Source organism: Staurois parvus, unplaced genomic scaffold (assembly GCF_062004578.1).
Source record: "Staurois parvus isolate SC_StPar_1 unplaced genomic scaffold, SC_StPar_1.0 ptg000048l, whole genome shotgun sequence".
NCBI lineage: Eukaryota > Metazoa > Chordata > Amphibia > Anura > Ranidae > Staurois > Staurois parvus.
Window position 1 is genome coordinate 18,060,124 of NW_028317844.1, and position 19,253 is coordinate 18,079,376.

A 19,253-nucleotide genomic window follows, 5' to 3' on the forward strand; every position below is an offset into this window, starting at 1 on the left:
AAAATGGTAGAGACTATGATTTATAAAATATATATGTAAATACACACACAGGAAAAAAAATAGGGTAAATACTGTACACTTTAAAGCAGAACTAAAGTTCTGCTGTCACAAACTGTAAGCAGGCAGGCTCTTAATTGCAGAAGAAACATGCAATGTCTGTTCTGCAATAAAATACCCCTACCTACCTGCTTGCAGCATTCTTAGCATACATTGCTGGAATGGTCCCTGTGTACTGAGATGACTGACTACTACGCATGGGCAGGAGAGACGTTATCCTGTGCCAGTCAGTGAACACAGTCAAAGACCGGCACCTAAAAGAAGATGCCAGCGAGGGATGGGGGCTGTTAGAGAAAAAGTAAGTTTAGCTCCACTTTAAAGTGACAATAAATTCTGGTTTAAGAAAGTATATTCAAATATGTACTCTTAACTGGAAAAGTACTTTCTATTGCTCTCAGCCTTCTATAAATCTCCAAATTCTTTATTTCCTTTGATCCGACTTCCTATTAAAGTGGTAGTAAACTCATTTCTATTTTTACATACAGGTAAGCTTATAATAAAGCTTACCAGTAGGTAAAAAGAATATCTCTTAAACGTGCACCGTTTAGGAGATAGTCTACAGAGTAGCAGCCGGTGACAACACTGGCGCATGCACTCTGGAGGAACGGCATGCTTGTGCCGTTCCTTCAAAGCTGTATGCCGCGGCCGAAACTCCATCAACGGCTCAGCCTCTTCCAGGCACTGAGATGGTCACCAAGGGAGCAGCAAAGCCTGGCTGAGTGTGGTTGTGTCTGTGCACGGTGGTTACCGGGATCAGATAACTTAGATCAAGTTCTGGACACGTTTCCTAGAAATGTAACTTTTGTTCGAAAGCACTGAGTGTTTAATCCCCCAGAGCTCCCTTAGTGACCATCCCAGTGCCTGGAAGAGGCTGTATCCATTTTACTACATCCTTAAAGGGGACCTCTGGCTTACCACCATCCTCTAACCCAGATGAGGGCCACCTAACTTGGGCTGCATCCGGTACCAACCAGAAAGGGATTCCTGGCAGACCACCATTTAATATATTACACTGCGCATTACCAATGCGAAAGGGACATAGGGGTAATAATAAATGAGGAAAAACAGAAGAAAATGTATAGATTAATTCATGAAAATGTAAATATGCCGGACATAGAAATGAACTACAAATGTTTAGTAAGATGGTATATTACACCAAGTGTAGCACACAGCTTAAGTGGAGAGAATTCATCATTGTGTTGGTGGGGATGTGGAAGTAGAGGCACTATGTATCACATATGGTGGGAATGTTCAAAAATACAGGAGTATTGGGAGAAAATAGTGCACCTGATACGGAAAATTACTGAAGTTGATATTATATTAGATCCAGAGACTTGCCTTTTTCACAGTACAGAGTTATCGGTTAACAAATATAAAAAATCTGGTATATGGTATTATTTGAATGCAGCAAAGGGTTTGATACCCAAGTTCTGGCGGAGATGGGAGGTGCCGAAAGTAGAGGACTGGGTTGATCGGGTGGACCAAATATGTAAGATGGAGAAACTTTACCATATGTATGAAGATAAGATGGAGAGATATTATGTGAGATGGAATAGATGGGAAGAATTTAAAAATATAAAAAGTCAAAGTTAAATGTGGAATGTATGGGGGCATAATGTAAAATAACATGAGTATCCTCTTTCTTCTCTTTAGAGGATGTGGGGTCCCAGGAAGATTAGGAAAACGCAGAGTGGAGGGGGGGTTGATAGGAGGTATGGGGGGGGGGGGGTAGTCAGGGGGGTAGGAAAAATAGAAGAAATGATAATTGTACTATAAGTGTGTCGCTTTTTAAAAGAATAAGTTTGTATAATTTATCTGCTTGCAAATCAATAAATATTTAAATAAATTAAAAAAAAACAAAACAACTGGGATTAATTAAGTCACCTGGGCTTTGACCATTTCCATTTATATCTGGATTATATTCATTTGAACTTTTAACCCCCCCTTCCCTTGTTATTCTTATCAGGATATTATAATATTTAATTGCTTAAACCTTTGATATTTTTTAGCGCTGCACACTTACTTTTTACATATCTTTAAAATATTTTAAAACCTTCACAAAGACAGTCACAACACAGTTTATTATATACAGTGGGGATCGAAAGTTTGGGCACCCCAACTAAAAATTTGTATTAATGTGCATAAAGAAGCCAAGGAAAGATGGAAAAATCTCCAAAGGGCATCAAATTACAGATTAGACATTCTTATAATATGTCAACAAAAGTTAGATTTTATTTCCATCATTTACACTTTCAAAATAACAGAAAACAAAAAAATGGCGTCTGCAAAAGTTTGGGCACCCTGCAGAATTTATAGCATGCACTGCCCCCTTTGCCAAGCTGAGACCTGCCAGTGTCATGGATTGTTCTCAATCATCGTCTGGGAAGACCAGGTGATGTCAATCTCAAAGGTTTTAAATGCCCAGACTCATCTGACCTTGCCCCAACAATCAGCACCATGGGTTATTCTAAGCAGTTGTCTAGAAAACTGAAACTGAAAATAGTTGACGCTCACAAAGCTAAAGAAGGCTATAAGAAGATAGCAAAGCGTTTTCAGATGTCAATATCCTCTGTTCGGAATGTAATTAAGAAATGGCAGTCATCAGGAACAGTGGAAGTTAAAGCAAGATCTGGAAGACCAAGAAAAATATCAGACAGAACAGCTCGCAGTATTGTGAGAAAAACAATTCAAAACCCACGTTTGACTGCACGATCCCTCCAGAAAGATCTGGCAGACACTGGAGTTGTGGTACACTATTCCACTATAAAGAGATACTTGTACAAATATGGTCTTCATGGAAGAGTCATCAGAAGAAAACCTCTTCTACATCCTCAACACAAAAATCATTGTTTGAACTTTGCAAATGAACATATAGACAAGCCTGATGCATTTTGGAAACAAGTTCTGTGGACCGATGAGGTTAAAATTGAACTTTTTGGCCGGAATGAGCAAAGGTACGTTTGGAGAAGAAGGGGCACAGAATTTAATGAAAAGAACCTCTGTCCAACTGTTAAGCATGGGGTTGGATCAATCATGCTTTGGGGTTGTGTTGCAGCCAGTGGCACAGGGAACATCTCACGAATAGAAGGACAAATGGATTCAGTAAAATTTCAGCAAATTTTGGATGGTAACTTGATGCCATCTGTGAAAAAGCTGAAGTTAAAGAGAGGATGGCTTCTACAAATGGATAATGATCCTAAACACACCTCGAAATCCATCAAGATTACATCAAGAGGCGTAAACTGAAGGTTTTGCCATGGCCTTCACAATCTCCTGACCTCAACATAATTGAAAATCTATGGATAGACCTTAAAAGAGCAGTGCGTGACAGACAGCCCAGAAATCTCAAAGAACTGGAAGACTTTTGTAAGGAAAAATGGGCAAAGATACCACAAACAAGAATTGAAAGACTCTTGGCTGGCTACAAAAAGCGTTTACAAGCTGTGATACTTGCCAAAGGGGGCAGTACAAGATATTAACTCTGCAGGGTGCCCAAACTTTTGCAGACGCCATTTTTTTGTTTTCTGTTATTTTAAAAGTGTAAATGATGGAAATAAAATCTAACTTTTGTTGACATATTATAAGAATGTCTAATCTGTAATTTGATGCCTTTTGGAGATTTTTCCATCTTTCCTTGGCTTCTTTATGCACATTAATACAAATTTTTAGCTGGGGTGCCCAAACTTTTGATCCCCACTGTAGATACTTAGACGGGAGTATTTCTTCTGCAGGTGAAAAACTAGGAAAAAAAGGACCATTTATATGATGAGCAAAGCTTTTCCAGCTCTACATCAGAGATAAGCTTTGGGATCAATCAGCATATAAAGACCAGACATTTATACTATGAAAATGGCCTCAACTGTACATTGCTGTTCTCCCTTTCTAAAGAGATGTAGTATTATCAGTTACATGTAATCTAGTGATTAGACGTTTGACGACTTCTTTAGTCTGAATGATTTTATGAAATTAACACTCACAACTAAATATGTTTAGGATTTGTTTTACATTTACTCTGAAAACTATATTGCAGCTAAAGTAAACCAAAAGTCTAGCCGATTTATGTTCTAATGCAGTAGTATGGTAATAATGAAAGGAAAGTACAGAGCTACTGAAATATGGTTCTGGCTGAGTCCTTTATCACCTCTGTCAGGAAGTCTCCGGGTAGGTCATATGTCTTGCAGAGTTCTGATATAGTCACTTGGCCAGCTTCCTGCAGTTTATCATTAACTTCTTCTGCTATTTGGTCCAGATAGTTACTAACAAAGCAAGAAATATGGATTAGGGTTTTGACACTTGCAAAATTATTTAAAGTCATGATTTAAATGAGAAATACACTTTTAATATTTTTAGAGATACAACTATAAAGTTAAAAGGCTTATTTTGATGTATGTTAATATTTTAAAATCCCTCTTTGTATACCATACAACTACAAATACACACATGGGCAGTTGTATTTGCCTGTCACATATCAAGGGTCTGGTTTAGCTTATTAATGTTGCACAGTACTCGTGCCTTGGAGATCCTTTTTCCACTGTAAGTTGCCAGACAAGGCATACCTGAATGAAAGCAGCAGATTCTATGCAAACTAATATCATGAAGCTTGCAGAATACTGTATTAAGACAATGCAATATTTCCCTGAGCTTTAGGTCATATGATTGAGACTGGAAGGAGTATTTTTTTTTAATTTATGACAAGAAAGTACTGTACTGTTGGTAATCTCCCTACCCATTCCTTTGAAGCATACATTTTCCATACACAAGCTCAAATATAGCTTGTGTATAGTAATAATATTGTAAACAATCAAATGTTTTGCTGTCAGTTTTCTGCAGCAAATGATAGAAGATATGGCGATATGTAACAAGCTGCTACTGATAGAATGGACATGAGCTCCGCAGGTTCCTATGAGCCAGCCATCAGGATTGGACAAAATTGATTGTTTTTAATACATCAGCTTCGCAGGTTCCTATGAGACAGGCATTTGGACTGGGCAAAAATGATTGTTTTTAATACATGAGCTCTGCAGGTTCCTATAAGCCAGCCATCGGGACTGGCCAAAATTCAAACCATCTATGGGCAGGCTGATTGTGGCCAATTTGAGCGTTTTACGACAAGGGTACAACCAACCTGTCAGATTCTTCAAGTTATTATTGCCAGCGGCTAAAGCCATTAGCAATAATCACTGTGTTCACCCTGTAGAGATGGCTCCCCCCGGCCTGGAGAAAACAATAGCTCCACGGGAGGGATTCCCCTATTAGCAGACTGTGTTGATGGGGGAGTCGAGCAATTTTCTTTCCTGCAACCACAGAAATAGCATTGTATGTGGCCGGCTTTAAACTAGCATTACACAGCTTGAATTTCATCCAATTTCTGCTCAATTGGCCAAAATTTGAGCCGTGAGTGGTTGTGTAAGCACCCCCCAGCTCAACAAAAATCTGGTATTGTGGCTGTCTGAATACAATGGAAAGCAGTGGTGATTCCATGCTCTATTAATGTTTGCTCATTCAGCTCACAGGATGAGTGAGAGAAATCTGTGCAAGTATGGCTAGCCTTACACACTCATGTGAAGCCAAGACCTGAGCCAAACAACTGTTATTTTTATCAAGTATAATAATTAAAACCAAAGGTACGACTGGCAATAAGCAGAATGAAATTTTGTCTGAACAGATGAAGATAAATGTTTTGGGAATAGGTAGAACAGAACAGGTTTAAAATTGTAATGACATTTAAAAAATGTATTTATAAAGTTTAATGATATTCAAAGGTAATGGGAACAGGTTTAAATTTGTAATGACATTTAAAAAATGTATTGCTAAAACGTAACGACTTTTCTGAAACTTGTACACAGTGCTGATTGTCTGTGCTAGAGGCGAAGAAGATGTTGCTCATTTGTTACAATGCCTCCATAACCTGTCACTCTCACAATGATCTTGGACACAGTACAACCGATATCTGACAGTTTATTATTCAAGAAAAAAAAAAAACAACTGTCATACTAGTTAAAGTGAAACTAAACCCATCCATAGAACAGTTTAAAAAAAAAAAAAAGTTACATTTCCTGCATGCCAAAGTACTGTCACATTTGTTTGTGCTCTCAGCCAAGCTGCCAAACCATCAAATGGCTGGTGTCATAACTGACCACATGTGCAGCATCATGGATCATGGCATTTGCCGATCAAACAGAGGCCAAGACAGCAGCTTCCTTCACAGAAAAGGATAGGAGAGTTTAGTTCCACTTTAACTGTTAGATCAGACACATTTTTTCTGTCTATGACCTGCCTGTGATTTATTGTTTGTTTACTTACTCATCTATAAGTTGTCCAAGTATCAACTGTACATTTTTTTCTGACCTCACAAGCTCATTTGCTCTGCTTTCAATGTGCGTAAGATCAACATTTACCACCTGTAAAAAAACAAAATCCAAAATCAATGTAAAGCCTTATTAACTGCGTGCAATGCACACTAATATATGCAAATTTCCTATTTTCACAGATATAGAGATTCCTTCTTTCTACCTTTAATTATTTGGCCAATTTTAAAAAAAAAACCTACAGTTCTTTAAGGGACCGCTGTTTCCAAAAATGGGTATTGCAATAACTGTGCAGTTAATACACATAATCATAGTATATAGATTTTGTTCTTTATCACATTATTTATATTGCTCACAAATTTAAATGCCCACCAATCTGCCCTGCAAAAGTTACATTTACAGGGGTTGGGATAAAATAACATGAGCAGTCTTGACAAAGCCACCTTTTATTTTCACAGTTTCAATGCAATTAAAAGAAAAACCACTTGCTGCAACTGCTCAATTACATGCAGTTCTCTGAATACAATATTGTTCCCCAACAGTGCCTATAGTAATTTGACAGCCGGGGGAGGCAGGGGGGCATAGAGTGGCGATCAGTCATGAGCTGTGTCCCCCAGATCACGGGAAAGAACCAATGAAATTGGCTCTTGCCCATGTGACCGGCTGTGTCCAATCACAGCCGGTCACAAATGTAAACAAACAGTGGTAACTGGCTGTTACCAACACGATCCTGTGTGGGGAGGAGAACCCAGGAACAGTGAGTTACCGCTCTACACCTTGTGTACTTTGCACAACACTGACCCGACTGTCTCCCAAAAAAAAAAAAGTACCTGTCACAGCAGCCGATCAGTGTACCCATCACAGCAGCCCATCAGTGTACCTGTCACAGCAGCCATCAGTGTACCTGTCACAGCAGCCATCAGTCTACACCTATCACAGTTCATCAGTGTACTTGTACATGACAGGTGACAGGTGTACCATAGGTACACCTGTCGCAGCCCATCAGTGTACCTGCCATAGACCATCAGTGTACCTGTCACAGCAGCTCATCAGTGTACCTGTAACAGCAGCTAATCAGTGTACCTGTAACAGCAGCTAATCAGTGTACCTGTAACAGCAGCCATCAGTGTACCTGTCACAACCCATCAGTGTACCTGTCACAGCCCATCAGTGTAACTGTCAGTTCATCCCTAAGTGCAGCCCAGCAGTGTACCTGTCATAGCCCATCAGTGTAATTGCCAGTGCATCTATCAGCGCAGCCCGTCAGTGTACCTATCATGCAGCCCGTCAGTGTACCGGTCATGCAGCCCATTGGTGTACTGATCATGCAGTCCATCAGTGTACCTGTCACAGCAGCCATCACAGAGCTGCCATCACTACCACCCATCAGCAGTATACCCATCACAGCAGCCGCCATGTCAAAAAGATTGTATACTAGTGAAGAGGCACATAAAATCCTCAGTATGATGGACAAAAGCAGCGGGTAGGCCTCACCATCAGATTCTGATTCGGAATACTAGCCAGTAGAAAGTAGTGTATCGGTGACCGAATTGGAGGAGGAAGTAGTCCCTCCTAAAAGAATGCTCTGGAGACCAGGCAACTACCAGTAGCACCATACACCTCAACAGCACCAACGGTGCTAGACCCCAGGATGAAAGGCCTAGTACCATGACCAGAATATCACACTAGACCCCAAGAATCAGGGCCCAAACATATCATCCAGATGCCCTGGCAAACCCATTATGGCTGCCTTCCAGCACGGGTTCAGCTATAATCCCCCCTTTCACTGCACAGCCAGGTGTGCAGACCAACACTGCCAATTTTTCCAAAATTGATTTTTATTTTATTTATTTTTCCCTAACAATTTTATTCATTACATTGTCGGCCGGGCTAACCTTTCTTCCCAAAAATATATTGATAACAATTTCAACTCATGCTATGCCCGTCCGTCTGAATGGAGACGTCTAACAGTGGAGCTTAAATTGTTTTTGGGCCTTACGATGAACATGGAGCTTACAAAGAAAAACAAATGACGTGCCTGCTGGTCTACCCACCCCATCCATCACATGCCAATTTATTCTGCTGTAATGTCCAGGCTATGCCTGGTTCCTGCACTTCCTGCATTTCAGCGATAATTCACAGTGCCCTCCCCGTGATCATCCTGGCTCTGACAAACTATATAAAAATTTCCCCCTAATTTTCTTTTCTAAGAGATCTGCAGAACTTTATATCCCTGAACAAAACATCTGTGTGGACGAATCTCTTGTACACTTTACTGGCCGGCTGGGAATCAAGAAATACATTCCTAGTAAAAGGGCCAGGTATGGACTGAAGCTCAACAAGCTCTGTGAAAAAGCCACAAGATATGTGCATGCCTTCTGCATGTACAAAGGCAAAGTACTTCCAGCTCCAGCCCCCTGAGTGCCCAACCTACATTGGCACAAATGGCATTTCCACTTTTCAAGAAAGATTATCATATCTACCTTGATAACTACTATACAAGTCTACCCCTTTTCTGACACCTGTACCGTGAGACAACTTGGACTGCGGTACCACTCAAAAAAACAGAAAGGGCTTCCCACAAAATTTAATAACCACAAGGCTACAAAGGGGGGAATCAGAAAGTGTGGGGAATGAGGAAGTGTTGGCCGTGAAGTGGAGAGGTAAGAGAGATGTGTACATCCTGTCCAGCATCCACAATGACACCTCCGTGGAAATTCATGTAAGACACGGTCCCATCCGAAAGCCTGATTGTATCCATAATTACAGTTGATTTATGGGGAGAGTGGATTTAGATGATCAGATGCTAAAGCTCTATTTATACTTTTTGGGTTTCTCTGGATCAGGGTCTGTTAACCCTGAGGCATAGACGAGATGGGTGGAATGAAGCCTCTACTCCTGTGCCCAGGTCTTACCTGACTGAAGCCCTAAGTCTGATGTTCCTGCCTGCTGTCTGGATTAATACTTTGGCTGAGCTGACCATATCTCTGCCTGCTGCCTGTAATGACCCATGACTTTTTATGGACCATATTCCTGCGTGCTGCCTGGACAATTCCTTTGGCTGTTGCTGACCACATCTTTGCCTCCTTCCTGGACCAATGCTCTCTTCTGCGGACAACTGCTCTATTTTAACCACAGGTAATATTTTGTTTACCTTTTGTTTAGCTAGGCTGTGAAAAAGTCTCACACATGTGGTATAGCCATACTCAGGACGAGTAGCAGAATGTATTTTGAGGTGTAATGTTTGCTATGTCCATGCTGTGTTTTAGAAATATGTTATAAATTAATACTTTTTTGTAAGAAAAAAAAAAAAAAAAACACGTTTTCATTTTTCTTTCCACATTTTCAAAAAACTTTTGCAACAAAAATGGCATGTTCAAAAGACTCACTATGCCTCATAGAATATATGTTGGTTTATTTTATTTCTAAAATGGGGTCATTTTGTGGGTATCCACTTTCCTGGTGCTCCATGGCCTTTAAAAACGTGATAGGTAGTCAGGAAATTAGATTTGTAATGTATGCCCCTAGAACGCCTGAAGGTGCTATTTGGATGTTGGGCCTCTGTATATTGGCAAGGCTGTTTAAAAGTCTCACACATGGTATCACCATACTTGGGACAAGTAGCAAAGCACATTTTGGGGTGTAATTGCAAGTCGTGCTATGCCGTGAGTGGGAAACAACAAAGACAATTTCTTCATTTTTCCAAGAATTGTGGGGAAAAAACTACAACTTCACAAAACTCACCATGCCTCTTACTAAATACCTTGGACTGTCTACTTTCCAAAAAGGGGTTATTTGGGGTGTATTCATACTGTACTGATATTTCATGACTCAAGAAATGAGATAGGCAGACAGTACATCTGCATTGATCAATTTTCAATGATACGTAGCATAGCTTATAAACTCTATAACTTTCATACAGACTAAATAATTTGGATTACTTGTTCCAAAGATGTGTAGCAGTATAAATTTTGGCCTAAATTTATGAAGAAAAATTACTTATTTGCAAAATGTTATAATAGAAACTAAAAAAAAAGTGTTTTCGCTTATATTGCAAAAAATAAAAAAACAGTGGTGATTGTCACTCAAATTGTGAGAGCACTGAAAGCAGAAAATTGGTCTGAGCAGGAAGGGGGTAAAAGTGCCCTGTATTTAAGTGGTTAAACCCTGTCACTGCCAAAGCCTTGCTTTTCCCATTTTTGCACATTAAAAAATGCACATTTTTGGTCTACAAATTACATAAAACTGTCTAACAAATTTGAGGGACATTCATCAAAACTGGAACAGAATATGCAGCAGCTGTACATGGCATCCAATCAGCTTCTATCTTCTGCTTGTTCAGTTAAATTTAAATCTTCCTTCCATAACAGCCAACAAAGCTGTCATCTTAGCCTCTGATCTGCAGTTGCCATGGTGCTGCACATGGGATCAGTTATGACACCAGCAATTTGATGCAAAGAGCCTTGAATGTAACTGTTTTGGGAAGTAATTAAAAGTATGGGTTTAGTTTGATTCAAAGTAGAATTTAACTCTGAAAATGGTTTTATTTTTTCCTCCAACTCTGCCGCCATTGTGGACTAAACAAGAACGATATGTGCCTGGTCCTGCAGCCTTCTGGAAAGCTCAGATCACATCTCCAAAAAGGCTGCAGGACTTGGCCCACAGAGCAGCCAGAGGAAGGGCCTGGTGTGTCATTAGCAGTTGTCAGTCTGAATAGAGTTAAGTTCTGCTTTAAGACCCTGGTCACATCGGGTGCGACTTGGCATGCCATGTGACTTGCAAATCATATGCCAAGTCGCACCCTATTGTCCGTAACTGCATCGGTCAAATCGGTGCGGTGCCAACTTGGTCAGAGCCGCACTGATTTCTAAAGTAGTACATGTACTACTTTTGCGATTTGCATAGACATCTGTGTCAGATGTCTTAAAAATCGCACCTGAAATCTGCATGTCCCCCAATTTTGAAATCAAGCTACTTCACTGTAAGTCGTACAATTTCAAAGTCGGGTTTGATGTGACCGGGGTGTTAAGGCTAAGTTCACCTTTAGTTTAAAAAAAAAAAATGCACATCTTTTTGCAAGGCACATTTATTATTATTGTTTTTTTACTCTGCGGCCTGTAAGGCATTGCTCCCACGATCAGCAGATCGCAGGTACAATGCCAGGATCCTGCAAATTCTCAGTCAACTGTCTGCCCATACTTCCCGTAATCAATTAACTATGTGAGCAGCTGTTGGTACTTGTAGTTTGTTTATTCACAGAACAATGAACGACTTGAGCCCTATTAGTGGAGTCATACTGTTTTTAAATTCTGATAGCAAATGAGAGGATAACCCACCCGCTGTCAGAGGGAGGGGGGGATCGAGGGGAAAGGAGGAACAGATCTGTAACAGATTACATGTTCTACCCAAAGTATGGGTAGAACATACAGGTGAAACTCGAAAAATTAGAATATCGTGCAAAAGTTCATTTATTTCAGTAATGCAACTTAAAAGGTGAAACTAATATATGAGATAGACTCATTGCATGCAAAGCAAGATAGTTCAAGCCGTGATTTGTCATAATTGTGATGATTATGGCTTACAGCTCATGAAAACCCCAAATCCACAATCTCAGAAAATTAGAATATTACATGCAATCAATAAAACAAGGATTGTATATAGAACAATATCGGACCTCTGAAAAGTATAAGCATGCATATGCACTCAGTACTTGGTTTGGGCCCCTTTTGCAGCAATTACTGTCTCCATGCGGCGTGGCATGGAAGCTATTAGCCTGTGGCACTGCTGAGGTGTTATGGAAGACCAGGATGCTTCAATAGCGGCCTTCAGCTCTTCTGCATTGTTTGGTCTCATGTCTCTCATCTTTCTCTTGGCAATGCCCCATAGATTTTCTATGGGATTCAGGTCACGCGAGTTTCCTGGCCAATCAAGCACAGTAAACCCACGGTCATTGAACCAGGTTTTGGTGCTTTTGGCAGTGTGGGCAGGTGCCAAGTCCTGCTGGAAAATGAAGTCAGCATCCCCATAAAGCTCACCTGCGGAAGGAATCATGAAGTGCTCCAAAATCTCCTGGTAGACGGCTGCGTTGACCCTGGACTTAATGAAGCACAGTGGACCAACACCAGTAGATGACATGGCTCCCCAAATCAACACAGACTGTGGAAACCTCACATTGGACCTCAAGCATCTTGCAGTGTGTGCCTCTCCATTCTTCCTCCGTACTCTGAGTCCTTGGTTTCCAAATGAGATGCAAAAGTTGCTCTCATCAGAAAAGAGGACTTTGGATCACTGAGCAACAGACCAGGTCTGTTTTTCTTTAGCCCAGGTAAGACGCTTATGACGTTGTTTGTTGTTCAGGAGCGGCTTGACAAGAGGAATACGACATTTGAAGCCCATGTCCACAATCCGTCTGTGTGTGGTGGCTCTTGATGCACTGACTCCAGCCTCAGTCCACTCCTTGTGAAAGTCCCCAACACTTTTGAATGGCCTTTTCCTGACAATCCTCTCCAGGCTGTGGTCATCCCTGCTGCTTGTGCACCTTTTTCTTCCACACTTTTCCCTTCCACATAACTTTCTATTAATGTGCTTTGATACAGCACTTTGGGAACATCCAACTTCTTTAGCAATTACTTTTTGAGGCTTTCCCTCCTTATGGAGGATGTCAATGATGGTTTTCTGCACAACTGCCAGGTCAGCAGTCTTTCCCATGATTGTGATTCCTACTGAACCAGACTGAGAGACCATTTAAAGGCTCAGGAACCCTTTGCAGGTGTTATGGCTTAATTATCTGATTAGAGTGGGACACTTTGAGCCTAGAATATTGCACCTTTTCACAATATTCTAATTTTCTGAGATTGTGGATTTGGGGTTTTCTTGAGCTGTAAGCCATAATCATCACAATTATGACAAATCACGGCTTGAACTATCTTGCTTTGCATGTAATGAGTTTATCTCATATATTAGTTTCACCTTTTAAGTTGCATTACTGAAATAAATGAACTTTTGCACGATATTCTAATTTTTCGAGTTTCACCTGTATGTTCTACCCATACTTTGGGTAGAACATGTAATCTGTTACAAAGGTGAACTTATCCTTTAAGCCAGTGGTTCTCAACCTAATGCCGCGACCCCTTAATACAGTTCCTCATGTTGTGGTGACCCCCAACCATAAAATTATTTTCGTTGCTACTTCATAACTGTAATTTTGCAGTGGGAGGACTAGCGCCCCATCACTGATGTCAGTGGGATGAATAGTGTCCCATCGTTGGTATCAGTGGGAGGAATAGTGCCCCATCGTTGGTGTCAGTGGGAGGAATAGTGTCCCATCATTGGTATCAGTGGGAGGAATAGTGCCCCATCATTGGTGTCAGTGGAAGGAGTAGTGCCCCATCACTGATGTCAGTGGGATGAATAGTGTCCCATCGTTGGTATCAGTGGGAGGAATAGTGCCCCATCGTTGGTGTCAGTGGGAGGAATAGTGTCCCATCGTTGGTATCAGTGGGAGGAATAGTGCCCCATCGTTGGTGTCAGTGGGAGGAATAGTGCCCCATCGCTAGTGTCAGTGGGAGGAATAGTGCCCCATCGTTGTTGTCAGTGGGAGGAATAGTGCCCCATCGTTGTTGTCAGTGGGAGGAATAGTGCCCCATCGTTGCTGTCAGTGGGAGGAATAGTGCCCCATCGTTGCTGTCAGCGGGAGGAATAGTGCCCCATCGCTGCTGTCAGCGGGAGGACTAGTGCCCCATCGTTGGTGTCAGCGGGAGGAATAGTGCCCCATCGTTGGTGTCAGCGGGAGGAATAGTGCCCCATCGTTGGTGTCAGCGGGAGGAATAGTGCCCCATCGTTGGTGTCAGCGGGAGGAATAGTGCCCCATCGTTGGTGTCAGTGGGAGGAATAGTGCCCCCTCATTGGTGTCAGTGGGAGGAATAGTGCCCCCTCATTGGTGTCAGTGGGAGGAATAGTGTCCCATCATTGGTGTCAGTGGGAGGAATAGTGTCCCATCATTGGTGTCAGTGGGAGGAATAGTGTCCCATCATTGGTGTCAGTGGGAGGAATAGTGTCCCATCATTGGTGTCAGTGGGAGGAATAGTGTCCCATCATTGGTGTCAGTGGGAGGAATAGTGTCCCATCATTGGTGTCAGTGGGAGGAATAGTGTCCCATCATTGGTGTCAGTGGGAGGAATAGTGCCCCATCATTGGTGTCAGTGGGAGGAATAGTGCCCCATCATTGATGTCAGTGTGGTGGAGGGGGGAATAGTGCCCCATCATTGGTGTCAGTGGGGGGGGGGAAATAGTGTCCCATCGTTGGTGTCGGTGGGGGGAGGAATAGTGCCCCATCGTTGGTGTCAGTGGGGGGAGGAATAGTGCCCCATCGTTGGTGTCAGTGGGGGGAGGAATAGTGCCCCATCGTTGGTGTCAGTGGGGGGAGGAATAGTGCCCCATCGTTGGTGTCAGTGGGGGGAGGAATAGTGCCCCATCGTTGGTGTCAGTGGGGGGAGGAATCGTGCCCCATCGTTGGTGTCAGTGGGGGGAGGAATCGTGCCCCATCGTTGGTGTCAATGGGGGGAGGAATCGTGCCCCATCGTTGGTGTCAGTGGGGGGAGGAATCGTGCCCTATCGTTGGTGTCAGTGGGGGGAGGAATCGTGCCCCATCGTTGGTGTCAGTGGGGGGAGGAATCGTGCCCCATCGTTGGTGTCAGTGGGGGGAGGAATCGTGCCCCATCGTTGGTGTCAGTGGGGGGAGGAATCGTGCCCCATCGTTGGTGTCAGTGGGGGGAGGAATCGTGCCCCATCGTTGGTGTCAGTGGGGGGAGGAATCGTGCCCCATCGTTGGTGTCAGTGGGGGGAGGACTCGTGCCCCATCGTTGGTGTCAGTGGGGGGAGGACTCGTGCCCCATCGTTGGTGTCAGTGGGGGGAGGAATCGTGCCCCATCGTTGGTGTCAGTGGGGGGAGGAATCGTGCCCCATCGTTGGTGTCAGTGGGGGGAGGAATCGTGCCCCATCGTTGGTGTCAGTGGGGGGAGGAATCGTGCCCCATCGTTGGTGTCAGTGGGGGGAGGAATCGTGCCCCATCGTTGGTGTCAGTGGGGGGAGGAATCGTGCCCCATCGTTGGTGTCAGTGGGGGGAGGAATCGTGCCCCATCGTTGGTGTCAGTGGGGGGAGGAAACGTGCCCCATCGTTGGTGTCAGTGGGGGGAGGAAACGTGCCCCATCGTTGGTGTCAGTGGGGGGAGGAATAGTGCCCCATCGTTGGTGTATGTGTGGGAGAAATAGTGCCCCATCGTTGGTATTAGTGACACAAATGATGGGGCACTATCCTTCCCACTGACACCAATGATACTTACCTTGCTGACTCCTGCTCCAGCCTGGGCTCGCTCTCTCCCATCTACAGCCTGCATACCTGGCTGCAGCAGCAAAATTTGCACTTACCTGTCAGCTGTCTTCCTTCTCTGGCCGCTCTCCTCTTCACTTGCTCCGGCAGCTCCCTCGATCTTCTTTGATCTACGCGCGCTGCCGCTCGGCTCCTCCTCTCCAAGCACCACCTCCTCGTCGGTGATTGGCCGCCTGTGTGCCTCTCCTGAGCTACAGTTCCGGTGGCCAATCAGCGGTGAGGAGGCAGAGCTGTTGAGTGATCCCGGAGGTGTGGCCAGGTGACAGGGGCAGCATATCATCCCGCCCACACATTGCCTGAGACAGAGGAGCGGTGTCTCGGTTCCTAAGACCATCGGAAATATGTGTTTTCCGATGGTCTTAGGCGACCCCTGTGAAATGGTCGTTCGACCCCCAAAGGGGTCGCGACCCCCAGGTTGAGAACCGCTGCTTTAAGCTGTGTTATGCCACACGATAACTGTTTTGCAATTGGTTTATCAAACCTATATTTTCTGTAAAAAATGCACTTAAATAAAACACTTCAACTCCCAGACCCGTACATCCACTAAGAACCAGAGCAATTTTTACATTTCTGCTGTGGACCTGTTTATTCGGCAATGGTTTTGTCATTGTTTAGGATTTTAAAGGACAAGCAAGATTTTGTGATTTTTTTTACCCAAATCCCCAAAAAAAGAAATATAACAGAACTAAAAAAAAACGATCAAACAAGAAGAAAACTTTTGACCAGTTTTAGTTTAAAGCAGACTTTTTCAACAAGGGTGCCTTCAGGTGTGCGTTGTCAAAATGGAAAAAAGTGCCCAAACATTGTACATTAACCAGAAGGTGGATCAAGCCTGCCTTTTAGTTGAACAAAGCAATGTGTTTTCATTGTGCACTACTACAACCTTCTAGCCATTGGCGTCCTAAAAACCAATAATTTCATCGGCTAATATGAAGGATGCTGGTTGCCTGCACAGCATCCTTGTTTGCCACTCTCCGATAGCAATGGGGGTCATGTTAGCCGAGTAAGGGAGAAGAGAAACACTGCAATACTAGTCAGTACCAGTGTTTTTTTACTTTGGAAGCATAAATCACCTCTAATGTTGGGATGTGTTTGGATGTTGCTGCAATATGTAAAACTATTAATTTATTTTTTTACATTTTAGAATGGGGTGCCTCGAGATAGCACATAATTTTAAAGGGTGCCTGGACTGAAAAAAGGTTCAGAAACACTGGTTTAAAAGGATAAGTTCACCTTTCGTAACATGCTACATATTGCACCCATATTCAGGGTGTAACATGTAACATGTTACGATCCGACCGGCCCCCGAGCCCCCTGATCTCCGTTGTGACAGCTAGCGGGGGGATCTTCTCCTAGTTAGCTGTCAGAATTTTTAAAAAACGTGGCCCTGCAGGGCTCTGCCGGCCCAGCTGTGTCACTCATTTACAGTAGTCTGTGAATGGGAAAACTACAAGTCCCGGAAGCCTTTGCAGCTTTCAATAAAATACCATGGCGCTCAGCAGCGCTGTGGTAGTTCATTGAGCCTTCCTGTCAGTAAGTATCTGCTTGCCCGTACAGGATGTATGAGCAAGCAGAAATACTGACAGGTCAGGGGGAGACCTACATGGCACCAGCGATCTGCTGATGGCTGGTGCAATGCTTTAGAGGCTCCACAAATAAAAATAATAAAGGCACATTTTTTTACCTGCAAAAACGTGAATTTATTACCGTTTGTTAGAAGGTGAACTTATTCTTTAAAAATGATTAGTGTTACTGTAAATAAAAAGCATACATTATATTCTGTAATTTGTCCTATTTAAAATTACACTGCAATTATGATTCTGGTAAAAAGCATCTCAAAATTATTTACAAATAAAATAAAGCATTTTTTGTTAATTTTGTGCTTTTTTTTTTAATGTAACATTAAAAAAAGGAACAACCGAAACAAATAAAAACAAAATAAGTATGAATATTAATGGTAATAAAATAGAAACATAAAAAAACAACATGAAAATAGTTGAAAGTAGAAGGAAATAATTATGGATGATTAGGGTAATCCAAGGGTTATTAAGGAGATATATGGAGCCAAATTTTTATTTAAGAAAAACTTTTATTTCTTTTAAACTTGTTAGGTTGCTTAAACTAACATCATCTCAACTCATTCCTTTGATCTTCAGATGAATGAAACAGTAGATACAGAAGTAACAATGTTACTTTGTATCTTTATTTCACATCTGAACACTATTGATAAACACTCAGTCAGGTGGCCTTTGTTGACAGCACCAGCTGCCAGAACTGCTGTATGCACAAACCCTGGGTTTAAAAGCTAAGAATTGCCAAGGAGTGGGGAAGGTGGTGGTGATGGTGGGGGGGATGGGTAGAGTCAGCAGGGCAGAGGGACTGAATGTGCCACCCATGTCCTGTGAACCTTAATGACGTTTTTTTAGCAATCTCAGTGATTTAAACTAGGTAATTATAATGCACGCAAACACAATTTTATTTATTTATTTATTTCAGGTACTTATATAGCGCTGTCAATTTACGCAGCGCTTTACACATATATATATTGAACATTCACATCAGTCCCTAACCCTCAAGGGGTGTACAATCTAAGGTCCCTAACTCACATTCATACATACACATACTAGGGCCGATTTAGACAGGATCCAATTAACCTACCAGCATGTCTTTGGAGTGTGGGAGGAAACCAGAGCAATAAAATAGTTATCAAATGTGTCAAGCCTAAAAATTGTACATGCCCAAGAAATGGCAAAAAAACTACCCAAAATTGTCCATAGGTGATGCTATAAAACTCTTTACAGCTCATCAATTAAGAGTCAATAGTGATCAACAGCCCTAAAATTACCGCGCTTGCTCCAGCATGCGCAGCACCTTATTGCCCGTGAAAGGCTGGCAGCTGGATGTAAAAATATAAACAATTTTCCAACTGCTATAGCAACTGGGAGTTTGTTTATATGCCAGAGGTGCTGCAGATTTAATACTTACATTCAAGGCAGTGAAAGGATTAAAAGTGGAACTAAACCTACCTCTGCTCCAGGGATACAACATCAGCAAGCTCCTTAACCAGCTAAAAAATTCCCAAATCAAGATAGAGTGCTACAAATCTTATATCACATTTCCCAGGTGGAGTATAGATCTCTTCGTGCCAGACCTGCAATCTCCATCCGCTCACCTTCAGAATTCCAATGCCAGAAGTCAGCAACAAGATGAGAATACAATGTATTTTCTCCCAGATATCCCTGCAAATAACACACGTTCTGTCCCCGGGTGGCTATGTCACTCTTCTACTGTATCTATTGTGGGAGCAATGATAGTTGCTTGTAATGTAGAATAGCTAGGAAGGATCCAATAAGGGAGATATTCTTCATTGCAGCTCACAGAAAGTGACAAGGAAACTACAGTTCTGGAAGATCAAGGGGTATTTTCTGCATTTGCTGAAAATGTTTTTAGTTTAAAAAAAAACAAAAACTAATAAGGCCACCGGACTGTAAGCTACAATA

At 42.5% G+C, this 19,253-nt stretch overlaps 1 protein-coding gene across 1 annotated transcript in view; it reads right to left on the reverse strand.

Annotated features, from left to right (window-relative positions):
* Positions 1 to 19,253, reverse strand: part of UFL1 (UFM1 specific ligase 1) — an 80,300-nt gene that overhangs the window by 56,669 nt on the left and 4,378 nt on the right. The window contains exons 4-5 of the mRNA XM_089665345.1: positions 6,361 to 6,458; positions 4,199 to 4,313 (exon numbers count right to left, since the gene is read on the reverse strand). Of these exons, the coding sequence (XP_089521471.1) occupies positions 4,199 to 4,313; positions 6,361 to 6,458 (213 nt within the window). The remainder of the gene's footprint in view (positions 1 to 4,198; positions 4,314 to 6,360; positions 6,459 to 19,253) is intronic.